This window comes from Fusarium musae, chromosome 6 (genome assembly GCF_019915245.1).
Source record: "Fusarium musae strain F31 chromosome 6, whole genome shotgun sequence".
Taxonomy (NCBI): domain Eukaryota; kingdom Fungi; phylum Ascomycota; class Sordariomycetes; order Hypocreales; family Nectriaceae; genus Fusarium; species Fusarium musae.
This window is the reverse complement of record NC_058392.1, coordinates 2,914,419-2,935,364: the sequence shown is the minus strand read 5'-3', so window position 1 is coordinate 2,935,364 and position 20,946 is coordinate 2,914,419. Positions and strand designations below refer to the sequence as shown.

General features: G+C 45.5%; 8 protein-coding genes across 8 annotated transcripts; 6 read left to right on the top strand and 2 right to left on the bottom strand.

Annotated features, from left to right (window-relative positions):
- Positions 1-478: 478 nt before the first annotated feature.
- J7337_008766 (uncharacterized protein) lies at positions 479-1,188 on the top strand (the record flags this gene model as incomplete). Its single annotated transcript, XM_044826374.1, has 2 exons — positions 479-549; positions 609-1,188. 2 exons carry the CDS (start codon positions 479-481, stop codon positions 1,186-1,188), a joined length of 651 nt encoding a protein of 216 aa, XP_044679291.1.
- A 701-nt stretch (positions 1,189-1,889) lies between these two features.
- On the top strand, positions 1,890-3,429 carry J7337_008765 (uncharacterized protein; the record flags this gene model as incomplete). Its single annotated transcript, XM_044826373.1, has 3 exons — positions 1,890-2,173; positions 2,227-2,585; positions 2,636-3,429. 3 exons carry the CDS (start codon positions 1,890-1,892, stop codon positions 3,427-3,429), a joined length of 1,437 nt encoding a protein of 478 aa, XP_044679290.1.
- A 1,027-nt stretch (positions 3,430-4,456) lies between these two features.
- On the bottom strand, positions 4,457-5,375 carry J7337_008764 (uncharacterized protein; the record flags this gene model as incomplete). The annotated part of the gene is made up of 2 exons (XM_044826372.1): positions 4,457-5,039; positions 5,200-5,375. 2 exons carry the CDS (start codon positions 5,373-5,375, stop codon positions 4,457-4,459), a joined length of 759 nt encoding a protein of 252 aa, XP_044679289.1.
- Positions 5,376-9,784: 4,409 nt separating this feature from the next.
- J7337_008763 (uncharacterized protein) lies at positions 9,785-10,491 on the top strand (the record flags this gene model as incomplete). The annotated part of the gene is made up of 2 exons (XM_044826371.1): positions 9,785-9,837; positions 9,906-10,491. 2 exons carry the CDS (start codon positions 9,785-9,787, stop codon positions 10,489-10,491), a joined length of 639 nt encoding a protein of 212 aa, XP_044679288.1.
- Positions 10,492-10,986: 495 nt separating this feature from the next.
- Positions 10,987-12,961, bottom strand: J7337_008762 (uncharacterized protein; the record flags this gene model as incomplete). Its single annotated transcript, XM_044826370.1, has 8 exons — positions 10,987-11,153; positions 11,214-11,415; positions 11,474-11,560; positions 11,615-11,856; positions 11,909-12,136; positions 12,190-12,362; positions 12,419-12,605; positions 12,655-12,961. The coding sequence occupies 8 exons, from the start codon at positions 12,959-12,961 to the stop codon at positions 10,987-10,989; spliced, it is 1,593 nt and encodes a 530-aa protein (XP_044679287.1).
- A 1,271-nt stretch (positions 12,962-14,232) lies between these two features.
- On the top strand, positions 14,233-14,808 carry J7337_008761 (uncharacterized protein; the record flags this gene model as incomplete). The annotated part of the gene is made up of 2 exons (XM_044826369.1): positions 14,233-14,255; positions 14,325-14,808. 2 exons carry the CDS (start codon positions 14,233-14,235, stop codon positions 14,806-14,808), a joined length of 507 nt encoding a protein of 168 aa, XP_044679286.1.
- A 4,386-nt stretch (positions 14,809-19,194) lies between these two features.
- Positions 19,195-19,650, top strand: J7337_008760 (uncharacterized protein; the record flags this gene model as incomplete). The annotated part of the gene is made up of 1 exon (XM_044826368.1): positions 19,195-19,650. One exon carries the CDS (start codon positions 19,195-19,197, stop codon positions 19,648-19,650), a length of 456 nt encoding a protein of 151 aa, XP_044679285.1.
- A 478-nt stretch (positions 19,651-20,128) lies between these two features.
- On the top strand, positions 20,129-20,628 carry J7337_008759 (uncharacterized protein; the record flags this gene model as incomplete). Its single annotated transcript, XM_044826367.1, has 2 exons — positions 20,129-20,246; positions 20,300-20,628. 2 exons carry the CDS (start codon positions 20,129-20,131, stop codon positions 20,626-20,628), a joined length of 447 nt encoding a protein of 148 aa, XP_044679284.1.
- Between the last annotated feature and the right edge of the window lie 318 nt (positions 20,629-20,946).

The window sequence follows — 20,946 nt, the reverse complement described above, 5'->3', positions numbered from 1 at the left end:
TGTTTAGAGGAGTGTTCAACTTCTCATCTGCCGAATAGAGCGAACCAGGTCTCACCAGCAACTACCACATGTTTTGTGACCGAAACCTCTGATGTTCCATCCCATATGTTCCACATGATCATAAACGTGTAATTGGTTTGAATTCTGTTTGTTTGCTTGCCGTTTGTTTAGGACCCACGTCATGTTTTCCAGACAATGACTCCCTGTTACTTATAATCTTCTCTCTCACTTTCTTTCTTCATCTATTTTTTCTTCTCAAACAAAAGCATTTCCTCCTTTTATTGACAAGTCTACCCAGTCCCTTCTATCGTATACTGAAGCCAGAGACTAAGTCTCTTCTGAGTTCCTCCTTATATACCTATCCCACGGATCCTGCACATCGCAACTGTTCGCTCTGCAGTAATGTCCTTATGAACAAGCAAAGCAGAGCTCCTCTGACCGCTGCTTTCACTAGTATAATATCTTCCGAAATGCGAACATGAGTTCGTGGCTCAACAGATCGTGCCCGCCGCTCGAAGGTGATCGGCAAGAGGAACGACCCAGCACCTCGTAAGTAATGTTCCTTGGATATACCAAATTCCCATAGACCTCTCTGACCTTTTCTCAAGACCATGGCTGGTACCGTCTCGTACCATCAACTTCAATAACAAGAACTGGGTTTCCGTGCCTGAAGAAATTCTCAAGAACCACCCGGCATTCCTCGCCTGTTGGAAGGGACAACAAACACTCGTCTTCTCGGATGCTCCCTACCATGTGGCTCATGTGCTTCTTCACAACATACACAAAGGGGAGTACAGCAACTTAAAGGTACATGGCACATACCAAGAAAATTGTGCCATTGATTTCCGCACGGCCATCTATGTCTACAAGATTGGCACCAAGTACCAGCTACCAGAGTTGGGCCGATTGGCTGCAGAAAGGACCCGGATCTACGGAGATCAGATCGCATTTCCTGAGATGATCAAGCGCTTTTCGAGCCCTCCCTTTAACAATATGGAGCTACAAGGCGTGCTACGGTCTTACCTCTGCAGTAGAATAACTCGAGAAGACACCATCATGAGTACTGAAACAAGAGCTGAGTTCGAGAAGTTTATGGGGAGCACTATGATGTCAATCCTGTACCAGTGCATCGCTCGACTTGAGAGAGAGAAGAAGACGCTGAGAGAGACCGTCAATAATCTGCCGTAGAAGCAGACAACGGATTGACTCCAAAATAAGTTGACCACAGATGATGGGGTTTGACGTATGAACTTTCAATAAGAATATCGTGTGTCAAATGTACAGAGTCAGGATATTGCACAGGCGCTCATCAAGGCACGGTTAGTATCGACTTCGAGTCAAAAACGGACGTTATCTAGGCCAAATAATTAGGCGCATGGTAGATAGCTGTAAGTATATCTCAAGCTGATATCACAACATGCATCCATTACCGACTCAACTTTGAAATCCAAGTGAAATGTTTTTAGTAGTTACGAAAAAGTCTGTCGAGATAAATCAACAATAGTACGATCAAACCAAAGATAAGCAATATCAAGGCCAAAGATCTAATTGTATTAAACAAAAATGGTGGCAAGCTAAAAGAGAGTTGCACTGAGGTTGGAGATGACAGTCGTTGACAGGGGTACCCTGGCCAAGCCAACGAGGATTGGGCTTAGCGACTGTTGACTTAGACCCCTGTGCTAACTTAGTCTTAGTCTTCGGCCGTGGAGTTCGTACGAGGTCAAGTTCGTGCGAGGTTCCATATTAATGAAGGCCGAGATAAATCATATTGGCCAACATAGTAAGTTCTATGTTTTGAGTCTCTAAACTCGGCCTAACATTGCTTAGATCTCGTACGAAGCCAATCCGAATAACCTTTCGAATTGAAATAAAAGACAAACCTTCTCACCATGAATCTCTTTCTCTGTCTTCTGCTTATCCCGATTGTTCTCCTAGCATTCCAAGTCAAAAGAATCGTCTCGACCTTTTCTTCTCCTTACTTCCGCGCCAAGTTTGTTCTCAACGACTTCTGTGAAAAGATGCACTCCTCCGCCGTGTCCGACTCCCCTGAGCTCGAAAGCAACAAGCCAACCGAGAAAAATGACCGAACCCCCCCTGATGGAGGTGCGAGAGCATGGGCTTGTGTCGCTGGGTCGTTCTTGTTGCAGTTCTGCTCCGTAGGCTATGTTAACGCGTGAGTCCGACCTCACTTGATCGCTAGAACCGTCCACTAACCTTTGGTATTAGATGCGGCATGTTTCAGCTGTACTACTCGGAAGTCATGTTCAAGGACCAGTCGTCATCGGCCTTGGCTTGGATCACCACTCTTCAGATCTTTATGCTCTTCATGTTAGGTCCCGCTGTTGGCAAAATGATCGATGTCTATGGCTGCCGCAAGACACTACTCCCCTTCAGTATCATGGCTGTTTTCTCCGTCTGTATGCTGAGCCTCTGCACAAAGTACTGGCAAGTTATGCTTGCTCAGGGTGTCGCTTTTGGGTTCGCCGCCGCTGGTCTGTCTCTCCCCGCCATGGCAACGGCCACTCAATGGTTCTCTACAAAGAAGGGTTTGGCTGTCGGTATTGTTTCTGCTGGGAGCAGTTTGGGTAAGATGAGCAACGAGTATCCTCGGCAGAAATGGCTGACACGAACTCAGGAGGTGTGATCTACCCCTGCATGATCCCTCGACTCATCGAAGAAGTCGGCTTCGCAACTGCTGTTCGTTGGACTGCACTCTTACAAGGAGTCCTCTTAGTCATCGCAAATGCTCTCTGCACTTCCCCATTCCCACCTCTTGGCAAAGTCTCGCAACCAGCAAAGAAAGAAAACGTTCCTAGCAGTGAAATCAACGGATCCAAGAAAGGACCATGGGTGTTTTTCGTCCTAGGCTGCTTCTTCACCATGTGGGGTCTCTTCGCACCCTTGAACTACCTCCCAGAGATGGCCTCGCTTCATGGATACAAAGACTTCGCTGTGTATACCTTGGCCATTGCCAACGCCGGTTCCTTGTTTGGCCGTATCGTACCTGGCTGGGTAAGCGATAGGATCGGCTCCTTCAATACCATGATCATCGTGACTGGTTTCTCTGGAGCTCTTGTTCTGGCCTTTTGGCTTCCCCTCGAGTTTCACACCTCTAAAGGTGGTATCATCGTCTTCGCCCTGCTCTTTGGGTTTGCCAGTGGCGGTTTCGTCAGTCTGGGTCCTCCGTGTGTTGTATTCCTCACGGATGACCAGGTTGATGAGATCGGGTTCAAGTTGGGAGGCTTTTGCCTGGCCATCGCCCTGGGTGCTCTGACTGGACTTCCCATCGAAGGGGCTATTAAAGACCGGGAAGGGGATAGGTTTACTGGGTTGATGTGCTTTGCGGGCGCGTCTATGCTACTCGGAAGCTTCTGTATGGCTGCCGCTCGAGTGTCCAAGGATGGCACTCAACTCTGCAAGAAGATCTAGCTGGGATGCAGAAGGTTATGCCACAGTGAGAGTCATGATTTTCGAGTAGAAAGAGGCTAAAAGGATTCAAGCCTAGCAGATAGCCTATTCGTAAAATCAATTTCTACCTAGAAGAGTTCAGGATGATCGCCCATAAGAACCTCGTATAGTTATTGGGATAGTCATCGTGACTGAGTATCAACTCTCTGAAATCAGATTCTATTCCCCACTATGAGATCCCAGACCTCTCATTAACAAGAAGCACATGATAAAAGATCAAGCTCCTAATGGAATTCATCTCCTATATCCTCCCACTATATCTTAGGTTGAATTCAAGAATACCATAGGGCACGCGAGGCTGCAGTCAACACTACTTTAAGCACTTATTAAATTGGTCGAGTCACACCAGGGCGCACATAACCCGGAATTAACATATTCTAGACACACTTAACCCTAATACCCTATGAGATATGCCTGGGATAACCAAAAACTTTCCTTAAGTTTATTGATCTATTTTTCAAAAGACAACCAGATTTATATAATCATAATGATAGTCACTTGGAGTTACAGCTTTAGTTGCGTTTTGCAATGGACCCCACTTAGATCAAAATAATAGACCATTGAGTGATAAATGTAATCCAGGGTGTCTATTGAGGAAGTCTATCTATCCTATTGTGCTATGGCACAAGAACCAGACCATATATTAGACCCCATGTCGCTTTCAGGCAACCCTAGAAGTTCGCGATGTCGAGGCCACCATCCTTTGGCGGCGGTATAAAGATATATATAACAATCAGCCCGGTATAAAGCTGAACATAGCCTAATGCAGCTCTGGCAGCGTCATGGTTTGTGAGGGGAGCGTTAGACTCTGTTTTGATCTGAAAGAAGCAGCCATTAGTTCCATCCTGGATCAAGATTAAGTGCATGTGCGAAGTCCACTTGTCTCGAGATGGCCTTTTCTGACCTTGAACGAGATTAGAATCTAGAGTTGCTTCATTGACAGTTCCAGTAGTCTTACATTAGACCCCAATCTCCTCAAAGGTTGGACCTAGTAGTAGTGACGAGGGCCAGGTGCAAAGCGCAAGTCAGGGAAGCGGAGGTTGTTGATTGCACCAAGAAGGCCGTCGATCAGGGCATCGCCAGTTTGGAGGACGAACCATCTGCGGTCAGAATCCATAGCCATTCGGCAGGTAGAAGTCAAACGACGAGTGATGTAGTGTTGAACATAGGCCCGGTTTCGCTGGTACCATTCGCCATTCGCCATGAGGTTGACTGTGATCCTGGTAAGGGGAATCATCTCCCCATACTCCTCCATATGGGCCAGAGCCAGACGGGCAAGTCCAGGAAGATTGAAAGAAGTTGCCTGACCATTGATTGCCAGAGCATCGGTGAACTCTTGCTCCAGTCTATCCTCATGGGACAGAGCCTCGAAATAAACCATCTTGTACTTAGGGTTAGGGTCCCGTAGGTAGTGAGTGATGATATGAGCTTGACGTCGAGAAGCACCAGGCCAATGGAGAATACCGCTGTCAAACATTTCAGCGAACATGGGGTAGCGGCCAACAACAAACAAGGGCAAGTGGACGTCGCCGTGGGGGAAGCGGATGATGACGGTGATATGAGTAGCGGGGCTAGGTTTGATAGTAAGTAATGATCAGTGAAGCGGGATGGTGCAGGTACATACAGACGCGGGCCTCCGTAGACCATGGAAGCATTATTGGAACATCCGAGACCAGGACTAAAGCTGACTGTCAGTAAGAGAACACGACAAGAGGTAAGATTGATACATACAGAGGTTGACCGACGGGAGCGAGGGAAGCATTCTTGGAAGAGCTGCCGGCTTCGACGAGCTGCTCCATGGTTGTACCCTTGATCTCAGGACCACCAGACTTGGCGAGATTTATAGCCCACTTGTCCTGAGATTTCTCTCTAGCAGGCTGCTTGCCCTTGTCAGACTTGTCAGACATGGTGGTTGCTTTAGATCTTTGATTTTCTTGTAGCAAGAAAAGTAGGTTGCCGAGTTTGTGGAGGGGTGTTGTGAGAAGGGAGGAAAAGAAGAAAAAGTTGTGGGTGGGAATGAAAGGATATGAGCTTCTGGTGTAACACAAACGCACAGTCTTGCTTCTTGGCCCTCTTCTTATTGTGAGACTGAGCTCTGTGGTGGGCCGGACGACTGCAGCTCCACTAAGGGATGCGACTACCTGCCTACTGGACCTCCCCCTAAAGTAGTCAGTGGTGAGTCTCCCTTATGGCCTGTAGCCTTGCTGACTTAAGTCAATGTTGTAGTGATCTGGCTGAGAATAGCCCTGTTTGCGACTAAACAGTCTCCTTTCTGTCAGTGCCCCAAATGCAAGCCACCAAGCAATCTCAAAGACAAGTCAATGTCAGGCAATTTACAGAGACCGTTGAATGATATGAAACAAAGGAACGACAAAACAAGGCAATGGTTGCTCTGCCATACCTGATTCTCTGCTACCTGCGGTCTGTCACGTATTAACCAACCCCTGAATCCAAGAAACTAACTTAGGACGGCCATGCATCCAGATATGCTCCCTAGATAATGGCGTCAGCAATTTCGAAGTCACTAGTTCTGTGTTATCTGTAGGTATGCCTAGGCGACAGCTGCTGGATTCAGAGGTGAGTACCAGATGAGCCAGTGCAAGGCCGAGACCGGTGGAGCGTTCAGAAGTCCTTGAATATCAGGAAGCTGACAGAACCAAAATACAGTTTTTTTTATCCTCGAGCTTAACTGAAAACCTGCTCACAGACACACAGAAATCTATAGCGTTCTTTCTTCGTACGAAATACCGAGAAATACTCAGCATAAGGACTCGCCTTCTGTATACCGTGAGGCTATCTAGGACCTCTAGCGGTGTCTTAGACAGCATGGTATTTAAGTTTCTCGTAAATTACCCCTAGGATTCTCGTTGGATTACTGACATATTCGCATAGAAGTTCTCCTTTAGTATATGCCGAAGTTCCCTAGCCACGAAGTTCCATGAACAAGTTTACAATCACAAGTAAACTACACAGAATCTATTCTCAGTGTTGCCAATATTTGTTTCAGGCAGGCAGAAGAGCGTTCGTATTCAAAACGGACTAGGAGCTGCTGAATCAATGTTCCAAAATCCCTGGTCGATTTTGTCAGTGGCAGTACTTCTTTCAGTGGTATGCATTCACGTACCCAGTCAAACATAATGTCAGGTCCCAGCATTTCTATGCTCCCCAATGCTGTAGGGTCAGGCAACGAGGCTGATGATGTAAAGTCTCCGAAAGTTGGCATGTCTGGCAGCAGCGCTGGGCTTGGTTCAGTGGCAGAAGAACCTAGTCCCTGCGTCGTTGCGTTGATGGGCAAGTCAGTCCGTACAGCCGGGAATGGCGTTACTGGGAAGGTCGTCGACGTAGATTTGGCGAGGCAGTTTGAGATGATACGATTCATGGCATTCCACATTGGTGTTGCTTCTCGTCCCCTCGCGAGCATAGTCTTTTTAAGTGCGTCCAAGGCTCGTGATCGTAGTGCTTGTCGGTTGGGAGTATCGAAGTTGGGCATGTCAAGCTCTGAGACAATATGCATGATAGGTTGGAAACATGCATGACTGCCAATATGCCATCCAAACCGCTGGGCGTCCTTATCACCGTGCATAGTATTCAAGCTCTCGATTAGGTTCACCGATTTCTCTAGTATTCTTAAAGTATATGTCAGCCTCTGTTCCTGTCGAAGAAACGTTGTAGTATTGGTTACATACATTTGTCGAACTTCAGGGGTAATCACCAACTCCCGGTATTGCTTTGGTGTTCGCAGCCAGAATATAGACCAGCACCGCCATTCGACCACCGTTGCAAGACCAATCGCCATTCGTTGCTCTGGAACATGTGGACTGCAGTATTGTAGATAGTGTGTTTGGAAGTGATTGACCATCTCATCTACCATGCCCTTGACTTCCTCAAATAAGGACCGAAACTTGGCAACTGGGCTAATGTTGTCATCATTCTTGACTTCTTGTGATTTCGTCGTTCTTTCAAGCTTATAAGTTCCTCGAACAATTCGTCTAAAGCAATGATGTCCATACAGACGGATCAAGTGAACCGTCATGTCGGTAAACCAGGCCTAGCAGACGGCTCGTCTAAGCTTCCATCAACGAGGGCTTCATCCGATATGTTTCGTGGAAGAAAGGTGGTAAAGTCCTCGTCTGATATCGTCGGCTCTTGACCCCTGCTTTCTGCAGAGCGATAGTCGAGGTGGCATATCTGATGCCATAGCCTGCGGCGAATTTCAACTTGGACGACATCCATGCCTGTTGACGTGAATAGCGAGGGTTCTCTGTGCAGACCTTGTGAAAGCGCCATCTTGTGAGCAAGACCTAAAAGGGTCCAGGTTTTTGCCATGTCGTCTTCTCGCGACTGACAGGTCTAAGGACAAGTTAGCCAGGCAGAAGCTCTGAGATGGGAGATGTGTACACTCACTAGAAGGAGTACAAATGCTTGAAGTACTTCAATGCTTGACGTAGTCAAGAAGTTCTCTCTCCCCAGACCGACTTGCACACCATGTTGAAATTGGGAAAGGAGTGTCTCTTTTTCTATGGAAAATTGCAACAATACATCTTCAGCCGAAAGACTATTGATAGCTGAATAGAAGACAGCCAACGCCAATGGTTCGAAAGGGTGAGTATCCTCACCAGAGTGAGCGGCCAAACACTCTTCGCGGTCAGAGCTTGGAGCGTTCATGCCGTACGTGTAATCGATATACTGGATCAGTCGTCGTTTGAGGGTAGGCTTATGAACTATTCTAGTCATTGGGTCAACGTTAGAGTAGAATGTATCCAGTAGAATCAAGCATGTGTCTGCTGAAGGCGGCGCCCAAGTTCTGAGGTCATTCGTGGAAAGTCCTGAAAATGGAAAGGGGGATTCTGACGGTACTGTCGGCAAGCTTTCTCTCGGTGTATCATCAGACTGGCCTCCAAGGAGCATCTTGACATCACGGATCTGGGGTCATCTGTAAGAAGGAGAAGCTTCAGCGAGGAAGTGAACTTACCTCATCAGCCAGGAGAGAGTAGTGAAGAGATGATACCCAGCGTGATTGACCCCCTTGGCCTTCGAGGAGCAAAGCACCATCGTAACCATCGGTTGATAAGGTTTCCGACTGAGGATTCTGTGAAGAACACGGTCCCTGATGATTTGAAAGCGGAGGCTCCGGGTTGAAAGCTGTATCAGCCGGATGTTGTGGGACGGCAGGGCGGCCGTTGAGGGCACGTTCAAGAAGTTGCTCCAGCCGTTCGAGGCGGTTCTTGATATCGTCTTGACCAATTTGTCGGTTGCTTCTTGACACTCTATTCCCACTTGCAAGTCGAGAAGACTGTGAAATTGGTTGTGGGCTGGTATAAGTGCAAACACGGTTTCCTTTCTTACACGGTGAGCAAACTGGCTGTGCATGATCACACTTTACTTTTCGATGGCGGCATGTCAGACAAGCTGTGATGACACGCTTTCTGTTGGATTGATTGACCTCGGAAGTGCCGGGCTGAGTTTCCATTGCCGAGACCGAGGTATTTGGGGTTGGAAGAAGAATTAATATGACATGAAGCCAATGGTGAGATGGATAGTGAGTGAAAAGAGGTGAGTGGTGGGGAATAAGACGCGCTTAGTTTATGGCCTGAGCGTTAGAGGGCGTATGTCGATTCGAGCTGACAAGCAACGGTTTCTATTGGCCACACTGACGAGCATGTCTGCTACCTCCACTAAGGTATCTTGCAGCTTGTATCAGCTGCCAAACAAGGTTTGCCTCGTCGTCAACTACTATAGTTCTTGATTATAGAACTTATCATATGAATGAAGATGTCGAGTCGATATGTCAACAGCTAAATATACTATATCGGAGCTGTGACGGGGAATCGGTATGATGCGCGTCTTGGTGGCTGGCTTAAGGAAGTGTGCAAGTCACAACAAAATATAAAGGAATGTTCTACTCGGTAGTCAGGGAAGAAATGAGTTCAAACTAAGAATTAGTCATATGATTCTGCAATCTAAGCATATATCTGTTTATCAAGCCTTGCACCATCAGCAACATCTTTCTGTGATATTGGTCTCATCAATAGTTTAGTAGCCCCTAGAATACTAGCCCATCCTTGGTTTACTTATCTACTAAACCAAGAATGACTGTTTACTGTTGTTGAGGACCCACATTTACATTTCGTCCCTGTATCATTGCTCTCCCCGGAATTTCCTCTTTCTTCAAACGATTCCACATCTCAACAGTGAACGCATCTGCAAAAGTTGATACGACCTTGCACTGACTTTGAATTCGCCAGACAACGAACGATCTACTCAAGTCTTGAACGAGACTAAGAGGCTGAAAATAAAATCAAAAGAATCCTTGATCATGGAAGGCCAAGATACCTTGCCGCCCGGCAGCAACCTGAGCGAGTCCGAGTCGTAAGTCTTTCGTAGCAAGAGCTACATGCTTGCATCATTCCGTAGCATCTTTACTGACTGGAAATTAGTCCCTATCTCTTCAGCACCACCAAGATCATCTTTGGTGATAACTCAATGTACTGGGTTTCAACCCATCTGTTGGAGAAATATCCCAAGTTCAGACTCTCCTACTACAGGGACGGAGATTTCGTGAAGCTCAACTGGCTCAACAGCACCCAAACGGCTGGCTTCATGAGATATTTACGCAAAGGAAAATGGGAGAGCCGAAAGCCAGAGGACTTGAACAGACCACTGGACTACTACAACAGGATGCAACAGTGTCTGTCGGTCCACTGCCTCGCTGTGAACTACGGAATGTTCGAACTCTCTAGACTCACCATTGGAGAATTCTCCAGTATGGCTAATCGACTCTCAATCTTCAAACTCGTGGAGATGCTTCAAGAAGTCAGCTCGACACTTCAGAGCAACCAGACTGTTTCGACCGACTACTCCGACCAGCGAGCTACAATGAGCGAGGAGGCCAGGATGGCCGACCACATCGCCAGCTTTCAAAGGCTATCACTGGTCGAACATCTGGAGAACGTCATTTCTGCGGACGTGAGCGAGATGAAGCGCGAGCTTCAACGGTACAAAGAGAGGTACGGACCTCTGTGAACTTTGGAAACGCCGCCAAAGCAGAGGTCGCGTCCTCGGAGCAAATCAAAAATCAAAAGAAGTTATTTGTGCTTCCCAAAGCGCTAAGGAGATAGTTCGTGAATCTTTTTCAAGAGGATGGTGCCAGGAGGTGCCACGGTTTTAATCGAAGGAAGCAAGTTTGAAAGGAAAAAGTCCTTGAGAGGTTACGAGTTAGGATGATGCTGCATTTGCTCCAGGGAGTGGTTGGTTGTCGAAGGGGCTAAGCCCAGCTTTTTGTACTTCGGATAGCAGAATGAAAGCCCGCATCTGCGGCTTTAACGTTTGAGAATTCACCAGTAGCCTTTAATTTCCAAGTAATAAATCTGTGAAGACTTAGACCCGCTGGGCAGATTGTAGGATTGTTTTCGAATGATCCACCGATTCGGGAAGTCTGTAATGGCTATCCTGACGGTTTACAGTTGACAAAAATGGGCTACGAGCTGTTTTCTTATCCAATTTTCTGGAGTGAAAACCCTAGCTAAGATCTGTCTTCTTTTCCGCCGGGTAAGCCGAAGTCTCCCTATCATCCTGTGATTCTTGCTGAGAATTGGCCTCGGAGTCTTCTGATATCACTTCCCGAGCCTTGGCCTGCCGCTTCCTATCCCAGGCCAGAAGTAGTTGAACAACGGCAGTCCAGACGACTGGGGAGTCAGTTAGCATTCTGTAAACTAGTCGATGGATCAGGATCTCCTGCGACTTACTCAGTAGAGCGTTGAGCACGGTGGACCATGTATAACCCTTTGCAGCCCTGGGGAAATCGGTAGTCTTCCAGACAAAGTTGGGAGCCACGGCTTGGACCACATAAGCGAAATCGTTAGCCGCAGCTACTAACAAGGCTCGCTTTTCGGTATCGGCGGAACAGATCTCGTTGATCCAGCTGAGAATGAGGGGACCGGCGCCGTTCTAGGGGAGCTGTGAGCACTTCTATCGATCTCTGCAAGGTCTAGTATTCAAGACTTACACCAATATTGGCAAACCAGTAAACAAGAGTCCGGTCTCTGTTGTTTCCGTAAAGGGGCATCTTGAGAAGAGCGATATTGAAAGCCATCTGTTAAGGGTTAGTCGTTGTCTGTCTTGTATACCGAGATCATAGTCAACTTACAGCGATAATGGCACCGGCATAGATGAAAGGCCATCGCAGACCCTTTAGAGGTCCATCGGAAAGCCACCCCCAGAATAGAGCCATGACAATGAAGATTGCGGTCGACGGTAGAGGCAAGTTGTTGATCTGAGCAACGGAATACGAGGTGCCAGGCACGGGGGGAGGATCAGCGTTGAAGCTCTTGAGCCAGTATCCCATAGCGGGCTGAGGGTAAGCGTTGTTCCAGAGGACGTAGATCATAGCTATTCTACAGGTTAGTAAAGGAAACGACGCTTGGAGCAGCTGGTATCCTACGGAGGAAGTATGTGTGCCAACTTAGGAGAATGGACTTGAGCTTGGCCTTTGTCCACTTCTCCTTTCCAGCTCGGCCGATGGCGTTCATTCGTTCAACCGAGATCTCGTGCTCCCTTTGCGTAGTCCACCAAGTCTTCACTCCATCTTGAGGAAGGTTAGGGAAGAAGAAGTAGCCCGCAACTGCGAGGGGAAGAGTGATTATGCCGTCGATGATGAAGAGCCAGCGCCCTATGGTTTGATCAGCACCAGGTATTAGAAGACGAGGAGAGGTGAGAACTTACAGCCTGCATGGCCATGAACTCCATTCAAGTTCGTGTAAGCAGCTGCTTGAAGGAAGCCACTGAACATGTTACCAATGCTACCGGCCAGCCAAAAGATCATGGCGCGCTTTCCGATTTCGCGAGGGGTGTACCAAGAGCCGAGCATATAATGAATACCAGGGTAGAAGCCGGACCTGAAGCCATATAAGCCAAAAGAGTCACGTAGACGGTGGAAATTGGATGTGCTTACTCGAACAGACCAACGAGGAATCTCAGAGCGTACAAAGCCTTGTATGAGTGGACAGCTGAAGTGCAGATAGTCGCAATGCCCCAACCGACTTCAAGGGACGGGATAACCCAGCGCGGCGACACTCGAGTAAGAAGCAAATTCGAAGGGATCTGGCCGACGACATAACCCACGGTCCAAATGGATGTGCCTGTCGAGTGTCAGTTGAGCTCGGCGTAACTCTGGAACAGGTGACTTACTAGTAACGAGTTCATTGCCATACATGTTGAGCTCTTCCTTCATTCCACTCAGAAACGCATTGTTGACGTTTGTTTGATCGATATTCTTGAGGAAGTACCCAATGGAAGCAAAGGTCAAGACAAAAGCGTCAACCTTGAAAAGAAGCCATCGCTGCTCCTTGGGCAACTCCCAAGTATCCCAGACATAGCTCTTCCAGGACTTGCCGCTCTTTTCGCTCTCTTCGTACTCAGTCGCTGAGTTATCAGTATCGCGATCGTAGCGACGATCATTGACCGCAACAGCAGTCGTCTGTTTGACTTCAGCCATTTCTGATGGCGCTTGCTTGGCGCAGCGTGGCTCGGGATCAAGACAGACACAAGAAAGCTAATGTGTGTAGACCTTAAACTTGGCGAGATCTGCACTTCTCTTTTATACGTCGCGTCTTGCATGGTGGGTATGCAGTCATTGTTGCTAGCGATCGCGTCAATTGAGACGGGGTCCACGGGCGTTATCGCTGCTACCCAACTTGGCCGAAGTGAATAAAGCTATGGGCCGATTTAATCGATAGACTGTTGTAACGATTATCCTGGTCTTGTTTTCTGGTAGGAATGGTTGGCCGAGGTCGGGACGTGCTATATGGCGGGTGTTGCGTGATTCTGGGGTTGATGACACCTTTGGCTTTAGACGGTAATAACGGTCTGGGTCCCTTATCTCTGCCCATGGCGCAAAAGAAACTCGGGCCCGAAGTGGGATATGCTAATAGTACTCTCATCTCTGATATTTAAGCTCTTTGCGGATTTGCTTGTCGGCTGTGTTTGAGTGTCAACTGGTCAGGGTGGGATATCGATAGGGGCTGCGAGATCTATAACTTGGACGACAAAAACAATATTTGCATTGCTAGCCCATAAGCAAGAGATTGGATAGATGAAAAAGACATGAAGCTTTCGAGATGGAATTAGTAAGATACTTTTGCAGAGTCTCACTCATCTTGATCATATTCAACGCCAGCAACAAATGGTTCCGCCGTGGATGGTCTAGACCTATTTCCCGTTCCATATATCCGATGTCTAGCTGCATAATGTCTAGTACTGGTAGGATAGTGGCGTTCAAGATGGCAGCACCACCTCCTCTGCGTTGTATTCGTGGGGGTCGGCGAAGAGACGGGCAAAGTTGAGGACAATGCTAACCGAGAGCTGGTGCTTTGATATCAGTAATTCTCAGACGCAGAAAGGTAAGTTAGGGTTCTTTTCCCCCTTCTGGACAAGCCCCACTAATAGAATGGGCGACCACGAACTGCTGCGAGCTCGACTTGATGTTGATAGAATCTGAGAGTGAATCCACTTTTTCTATTTCCCATCTTCCTCCTCAAGCTCGATTCTCTCAAAACAACGAAACGCGTCACGCAGCCAAATTGAAATTCTTCAGGCCTTCTGAGCAACATTCAATCTGATATTAATCGTCCTTATAAAAGTTATAGTACATCTGCCAGGCAAAGCGGAACCATTACCAAGCCTAGTTCAACTCGACAGGGGTTTGAGCACGCAAGTCCCATAGCTTATTCGCACATCGCTCCGGGGCCGGGAGGCTATACCCGCAGCATGGCGGACCTGATCAACGTTCCGTAAGTACATATCAAGGCTCCTACCTGGTGGCTAAACCATGTTATGATTGGTTGCTGACTGGTTCCAAGCTCTCGTCGTTACAAGATCTTCGACAGCAAGAAAGAGGCGATCGAAATACCCGCTCCACATGTCCTGAAGCACCAAACCTTTGCGGAGCACTTCACCAGAACCAGTCGTTCCAGGACCCGACGTCTTGAAACCGGTCGTTGCTCATGCATCATCGACATCGTCACCGTATTCCTGCGTGATGGCAAGTTCTACAACCTGCACACCGGCCAGTGTCGTTGCATTTGTAAGTCAACCAACTTCTTGACCCGCGCTGTCGCTATTTACGACTTTGCGATCGAGTTCGAACTTCATGCGCTCGCGGAACTGGTCGCAGGCGAAATTCCCAATTTTGCCGAGCGCATGCAACCTACAGACGTCCTCTGCCTCAAGCTTATGTATGGTACGCCCGTGACACAAGAGGCCGCTGAGGCTTCTAGCGACTCTCAGCTCTCGAATCACGAGAGTCTCCGTCAGGATTTGGCTCGATTGGTGATGTGTGGCTGATGAGCCTAGACTCAATGAGAGAGGGGTCTGCGAGGATATTTCATCCCTGTTACTATCCGTATAGAAAATGGTGTCACCTACACCTTGGTAGCAAATCCAGGAAACTTGGCTAGGGCTTGTTGATCCTTTTATCAAAACTGAGCAGTATTTCAACCATAATTGAAAAGTACAAGACATATGGTACCAAAGATGGTCTGACATAAATGCCCCACGTGATGCGAAGTGTAAAGGGTGTATTTGACCAATAAGCTTCGGAAACATGGCGTCTAAGGTTCCCACTGTCGTCCTATCTGTGACGTCTTGATCTATAATTCTCAGAATACTCCGCACCATACCAAACATTCCTTCAGCATATCAAAGCTGGCACCGCAAACATGTCGATCACTCACACCGTACTCTTTCAGTTCAAAGACAATGTCGACCAAAAGGATATAACAAAGGCATGGCACAAGCAAACGTTTTTTGGCCACTTGACTGACAAACCGACTGTGCTTAGACATGCGATGATTTCCTTCAACTGAAAGATCTGTGTATCCATCCTACAAGCAAAAAGCCGTACATTATATCACTACTAGGCGGAAAGGATAATTCGCCAGAGGGAATGCAGGTAACTCTCCCAGACCATCATTGTGTGCATTTGACGTTGACAGATAGTAGAATGGGATAACCCATGGATTCGTTGCAACCTTCGAGTCAGCAGAAGACCGTGACTACTACGTCAAGACTGACCCAGCTCACCAGGCCTTCATAGCTAAGGTCGGCGGTGTTGTCGAGAAAGCCATTGTGGTTGATTTTATGAATGGCGTCTACTAGAGTCAAACGGCGTACCCACTGCTGAAACAGAACCCTTTTTCACCATCAAGTTCCAAATAAAAGTCAATTGGATGCAGTCTATTTTCTACCGAATAACAACAAAAAACAGAATCGAGGTATTCCAGCCAAAAACAGTTTGCAACAAAGGAAACAACGAAACAGCGTGAGCCCATCAACAATAACAACATATGTCCATAACATATGCGTAGCTTCCACAGGCATCATCCAGGTGAACTCGCTACATGCTTCCTGTCCAAACTTAGGACGATGCCAGCCCGCCACTCACTTTTCGTGAAATATTTTACCTGTGTGACGATATCATTTATTGTCTGTTGTAAGGATCGTATGATCCGCTAGATCCGCTAGAAGGCGGATAATAAGGCTGAGCGTGAGTAGGATAGTTTCGGTTCGAGCTACTCTGGGAATAGGGAGGATAAGGCGGCACACGGTTCGAAGTCTGAGTGGGATAATACTGGACAGGAGCCGTCTGTACCGAATATTGTTCACAGTTGACGGGAAGTCTTTGGTAGGCTATGCTAGCACTCGAATGGCCGGGGGCTGGAGAAGCGGTTGGAGGTGCATTGCGTTGCCTTCTTCTTGAGCGAAGGTTGGACGTTTCTAGTGATTGAGCGCGCTTGAGCCTGGAACGAGTCAAGGTATCCGCAGGGTTTGAGACTCTGATCGGAAAAGAAAACACTAAATGAACGAAGGTCAAACCGTTAGTTGACCTCAAACAAACCAGGTTGCCACTCATGGGTTTTGGGCTACTCACCCCCATTGATGAAGCTTTCAATATAAGTTGAAGAAATTGTCCACCCATTTGAATTTGGGTGTCCTGTCTCAAACAGATAAGGAGTCCCTGATTGTCGCACTCCCGTAATATCACTCTTGTTGGTCCAGCACTCGACGGTAACACCGAGAAGAATCCCCTCCCAGTATCGACCGGCTTCACCAGTATCTTGGTAGAGAGCCTTACGAGGCCATGGATATTCAAGGTAGGTGATACATCATCCCCGCTTTTTAGTAGAGGTAACGCTGGGCACTTAAGTCACGCAAGCTTCTAAATTAAGTGTCTATCGTAAGCGCCTCAAACCCCCATCGAAAACTGTTGCTCTCACATCACCAAACTTAACCTTCTTATTCAATTTACCCATAACGAAAGGGCCTTTTGGCAATCCAGATGTCGTCTCAGCAATTTGAAGAATTCACAGCTCAAAGTGACTCCACGAGCAACCAGACCGATCCCGAATTCAGACAACTCGCGATAGACGTTCTTGATGAAAACCATCGAGATATTGTTACAAGAGCAGTTGTACGAATTCTTGATACTGGAATAGCAGAAACAACATATGCTCAAATTATCGATGGACTACCCCTGGGCGAGGTCGCGTTTCAATCAAGAGGAGGAATGCCTCACCAAGATCATCCTATCAATCATTGCCACGACGAGCTTTGCGCAGGGATTTTAGACAAGGCACGCGAGTTCCGCGATAAATTTGACCCCCTTTTACTGAAATTCGACTCCAAAGTCAGTGTTGATTCTCATATAGTCTTTCGTCTATATCAATAACTAAATGCCGTGTTAGCTTCTGTTCGCATATCAAGCTGCTTCTCCAGGATCACGATCCTTCAATACACGTCTCATCGAGATAATTGCGATAGCAGTCCATCAGATTGCTGTAACCCTCTTCAGTCTTGACGAGGGTTTGCACAAGAACAATGGTGTCATTGAATGGGCACCACCAAAGTCAGACAAGATCTGGTGGACACATTGCCCAAATGGGCCTGAACCTACAATGTTCTTCCATTGTGTTAAACCCGAAGTGTATTTTCTGTGAGTCCACGATTGTTCGTCAAGGCTTTTGTTTGATACTGACTCTTGATGCTAGAACCTTATAACTGACTTATAAACTCAATACCGCTACCACCTTTTAATTACCCTAAACCTTCTTCTAACCTTTATCCCTAGTAGTACTAATATATATATTATTATAAAACTTTCTTTAAATTAAGCTTTTTTTATATATTAGCATTTCTTAATAAATCTAATTACTATATACTATACTTATAAGAAATCCCTTTTAGTAAATTACTATTTATATATTAAATATAGATATAATCTAGATATAGTTTTTTTAAAGTAGCTTTCTAGCTATTTTAATTCTCTTTTTATTTTTTAAGTTATTTAAGGAAAATAGTATTACTTTTTTTTATTAAGTAACTAAAATAACCTTTATAAGGAATCTACTATAAGCTATTATATAAGTAATAGTTCTATAATTAAAAAAAGTAAATTAAATAAGGAATTTACTATTTAGCTAATTAAAGTCTTATATAAAGATATACCTTATAGTAGCCCTATAATTAAATCTATTATAGCTATAGTTATATTATAAAGTTACTTTATATATTACTATTAAGGCTTAAATAAAATAGCTAATAAATTCATTATAAGTAGTAGGATATACTATAGTAATTAATAAAAAGGTTAAAGAGGAATTAGGTAGATAAAAGGTTATAATTGCTAAATAATAAAGCATAGGGTAGGATTTATAGGATAAAAGTGGGCCTGTTAAATAGAGCGAATTTTTCTGAATTTAATAATATATATTATATAATAGAAAAGTTAATTAATATCTAAGGAAGAAGGAGTTCTAAAAGTAGGAAATCTAGAGTCTTATATAGACTTTATAAAAGAGCGGGTATTATAATTCCTAAAGAGGGATAGCCTTAATAATAATAAAAAGATTATTATAAAAACCGCTGAAATTTAAAGAAAAATATAATATATTTTTTTCCTAATTTAGAAAGCGCTAGGCTTAGCTAGGCTTATAAAGCTAAAATAGGAAAGTAAGGTTTCTTATAGTATATTATAAATTATCTAACTAAAGGGTAAAAATCTAATATATATAATCCTTATTATATAATTATTATATAATCTAAGTTATATAACTTTCTAACTTATATTTCTTTAGTAAGAAATATTTAAAGTTTATAAAAAACTTTAATATATAGAACTTATTTAATTCTCTATATTTTACTTAAGTAAGTACACTAATTAAAAGCCTTAAATTTTCTTATTATTTTAGTATATAATATACCCTGATTAGTTATCAGGATTATAATATATTCCTTAATTATATAATAAGACCTTTATATAAAGTCAGGTCTTAATAATTACTATAGTAAAAGGTATAATAATAGCCTTATAAGTATAGTTATTAATATAAGTTTAATTAAGATATTTTTAATAAAAGATTAGTCTTATTAAAGCTACTATTTTAAAAAACTAGATTATTTATAATATTAAGCTAACCTTTCTTAGCTAAGGGATTTAAGCCTTTTATATACCTCTAAAGCTAGCTAAAGAGTTATTATTTAAGTTCTTATTATATTAGCTTTATATTATAGCTATTAGTTAGTTATTATAATATTAATATCTAAGTTATAGGCTAAAAGTGTTATTTATAGTTAAGGCTTGTGGCTATAAGCTTATTCTAGTAGAGAGAACCTATAATGTTCTTCCACCCTTGGTATTTAAGTCACGATAGGTATCCCAACGGGGTAGCAGACATGGCTGGGTATTGGGCTGAATCCCGAATTCTCGGTGGCGTCGTTTTATTCGACCGTCGCCAGCCAGTACCAGGCTCTAGCGTGGATCAGGATGCTATATACATCCACCCTGACAGAGACGACGTAACTTATAGAATCTGTCGTTTGACATCCGAGCAAAAGCTGCAGCTACTCAAGTTTCTCACTGCCGATGAGCCAGGCCAGAATCCTCTGCCGATTCTGCCTAGCGAGAAGAACGATTACCGCATTGACCCGGAAGAGTCTCCTGAGGACACTGGGATATACAGGGATATATGGGATCGCTCAGAACTTCGTGAAGATGCTTATGACCGAAGGCTAAGGGACGTTTGGAATAAAGTGGATTATCTCACTCACAGTGACAAAGGCAACGCTGGAGACCGAGCACTGGAGAGAAGAAATAGGATATTCTACGCATATTCTGATGACGAGGCCTGATAAGCGTTTACAGACAAACTCATAACATAGTTGAAACATCCAAAGTACAACAGGCTATATAATTCACCCGTATTATAAATAGTATTGTCAGGATAAGGGGCACGTTGCTTGCCTCACTACTTAGCTGGGAGCCCAAGGGTTACCTAGGGACAATGACCAGGCACTCCTGAAATTCACCGAGTTGCTCAGTAATGAGTGCCCCCTATTACAGCCTGATGATCACCAGTAGGTGGCCTGGAACGCCATCAACTCTCCAGATGTGGTTAGTAAGCCTCTGAATCAACAACCAACAGAAATGATACTCCCCTGGGCTTTGCCTTGTGGGCGAGCAATAGCCTTGTAATGGAGCCCACTACGAATAAGAAAGTCATGGGGCTCGTCGTCCCACCTATTTCAAATGCGTTTCTGGCCCTCCCCATCTTCTTTCTTTCACCATCCCCTCGTCCACATCACCATCACCATAGACAACGACAACACCATGAAAGACTTTAATTCCAACCCCAGCTCAAGCAGCAGTGTTCATACTTCCTCCGCTGACCTTGAGGAAAAGAAAGAGGCCCATCATCCCGTCGCCAAGGGCGAGTACCAGCAAGAGGGTAAGTCTATAGTCGGTGGTGTGCTCATTCTAACAAAGCTTACTATTGCACAGTCCTCAAGATTGCTGAACGCACCTATCCAAAGGAGCTTCCCGTTGCCGAGAACACGATGCTAATCCACCACATCCGTGTCTCTGGTGCATACGCCGATGCCCGCGATCAGTTCGTCGCCATATCTCAGCCGACTGCTCTTGGTTGGTCTGAAGTCCACTGCCTGTACAAGTACCTTCTGTCTTTCCAGCTCAGCCACCCTGATACCAAGACAGGGGGTCACCTCACCAAGTACTGGGATCTTCACTACTTCTTAATGCCCCTGGGCCTGACGAAAGCAGCCATTATTACTATTGGCTTCCAAGCAGACCACGGCTCGTTGCACGGATAAACTTCGAAGTTGAGTAGAAGAACATCGAGAGGGTGGAATACGCCCACAGAAAGGCTCTAGGAACTGTTTGGCAGACATCCTATTGCCGGCCTTTGGAATGACCTAACGGGGCCTTTACGCCGCAGCATTATCAAAGCACTTACAGACATCGACTGGTCTGCCATCAATATCCTACGGGTCAAATCTGAAGCCGACAAGCTAAAGACATGCCCCATTATGCTTTTCATATCTATCCACCCAGATTCAACATCCTTTACTACAGGCTATATGATTGCTAGCAGATGCCTCGAGATTCTTCGAGGCCACTCTATTCACGAT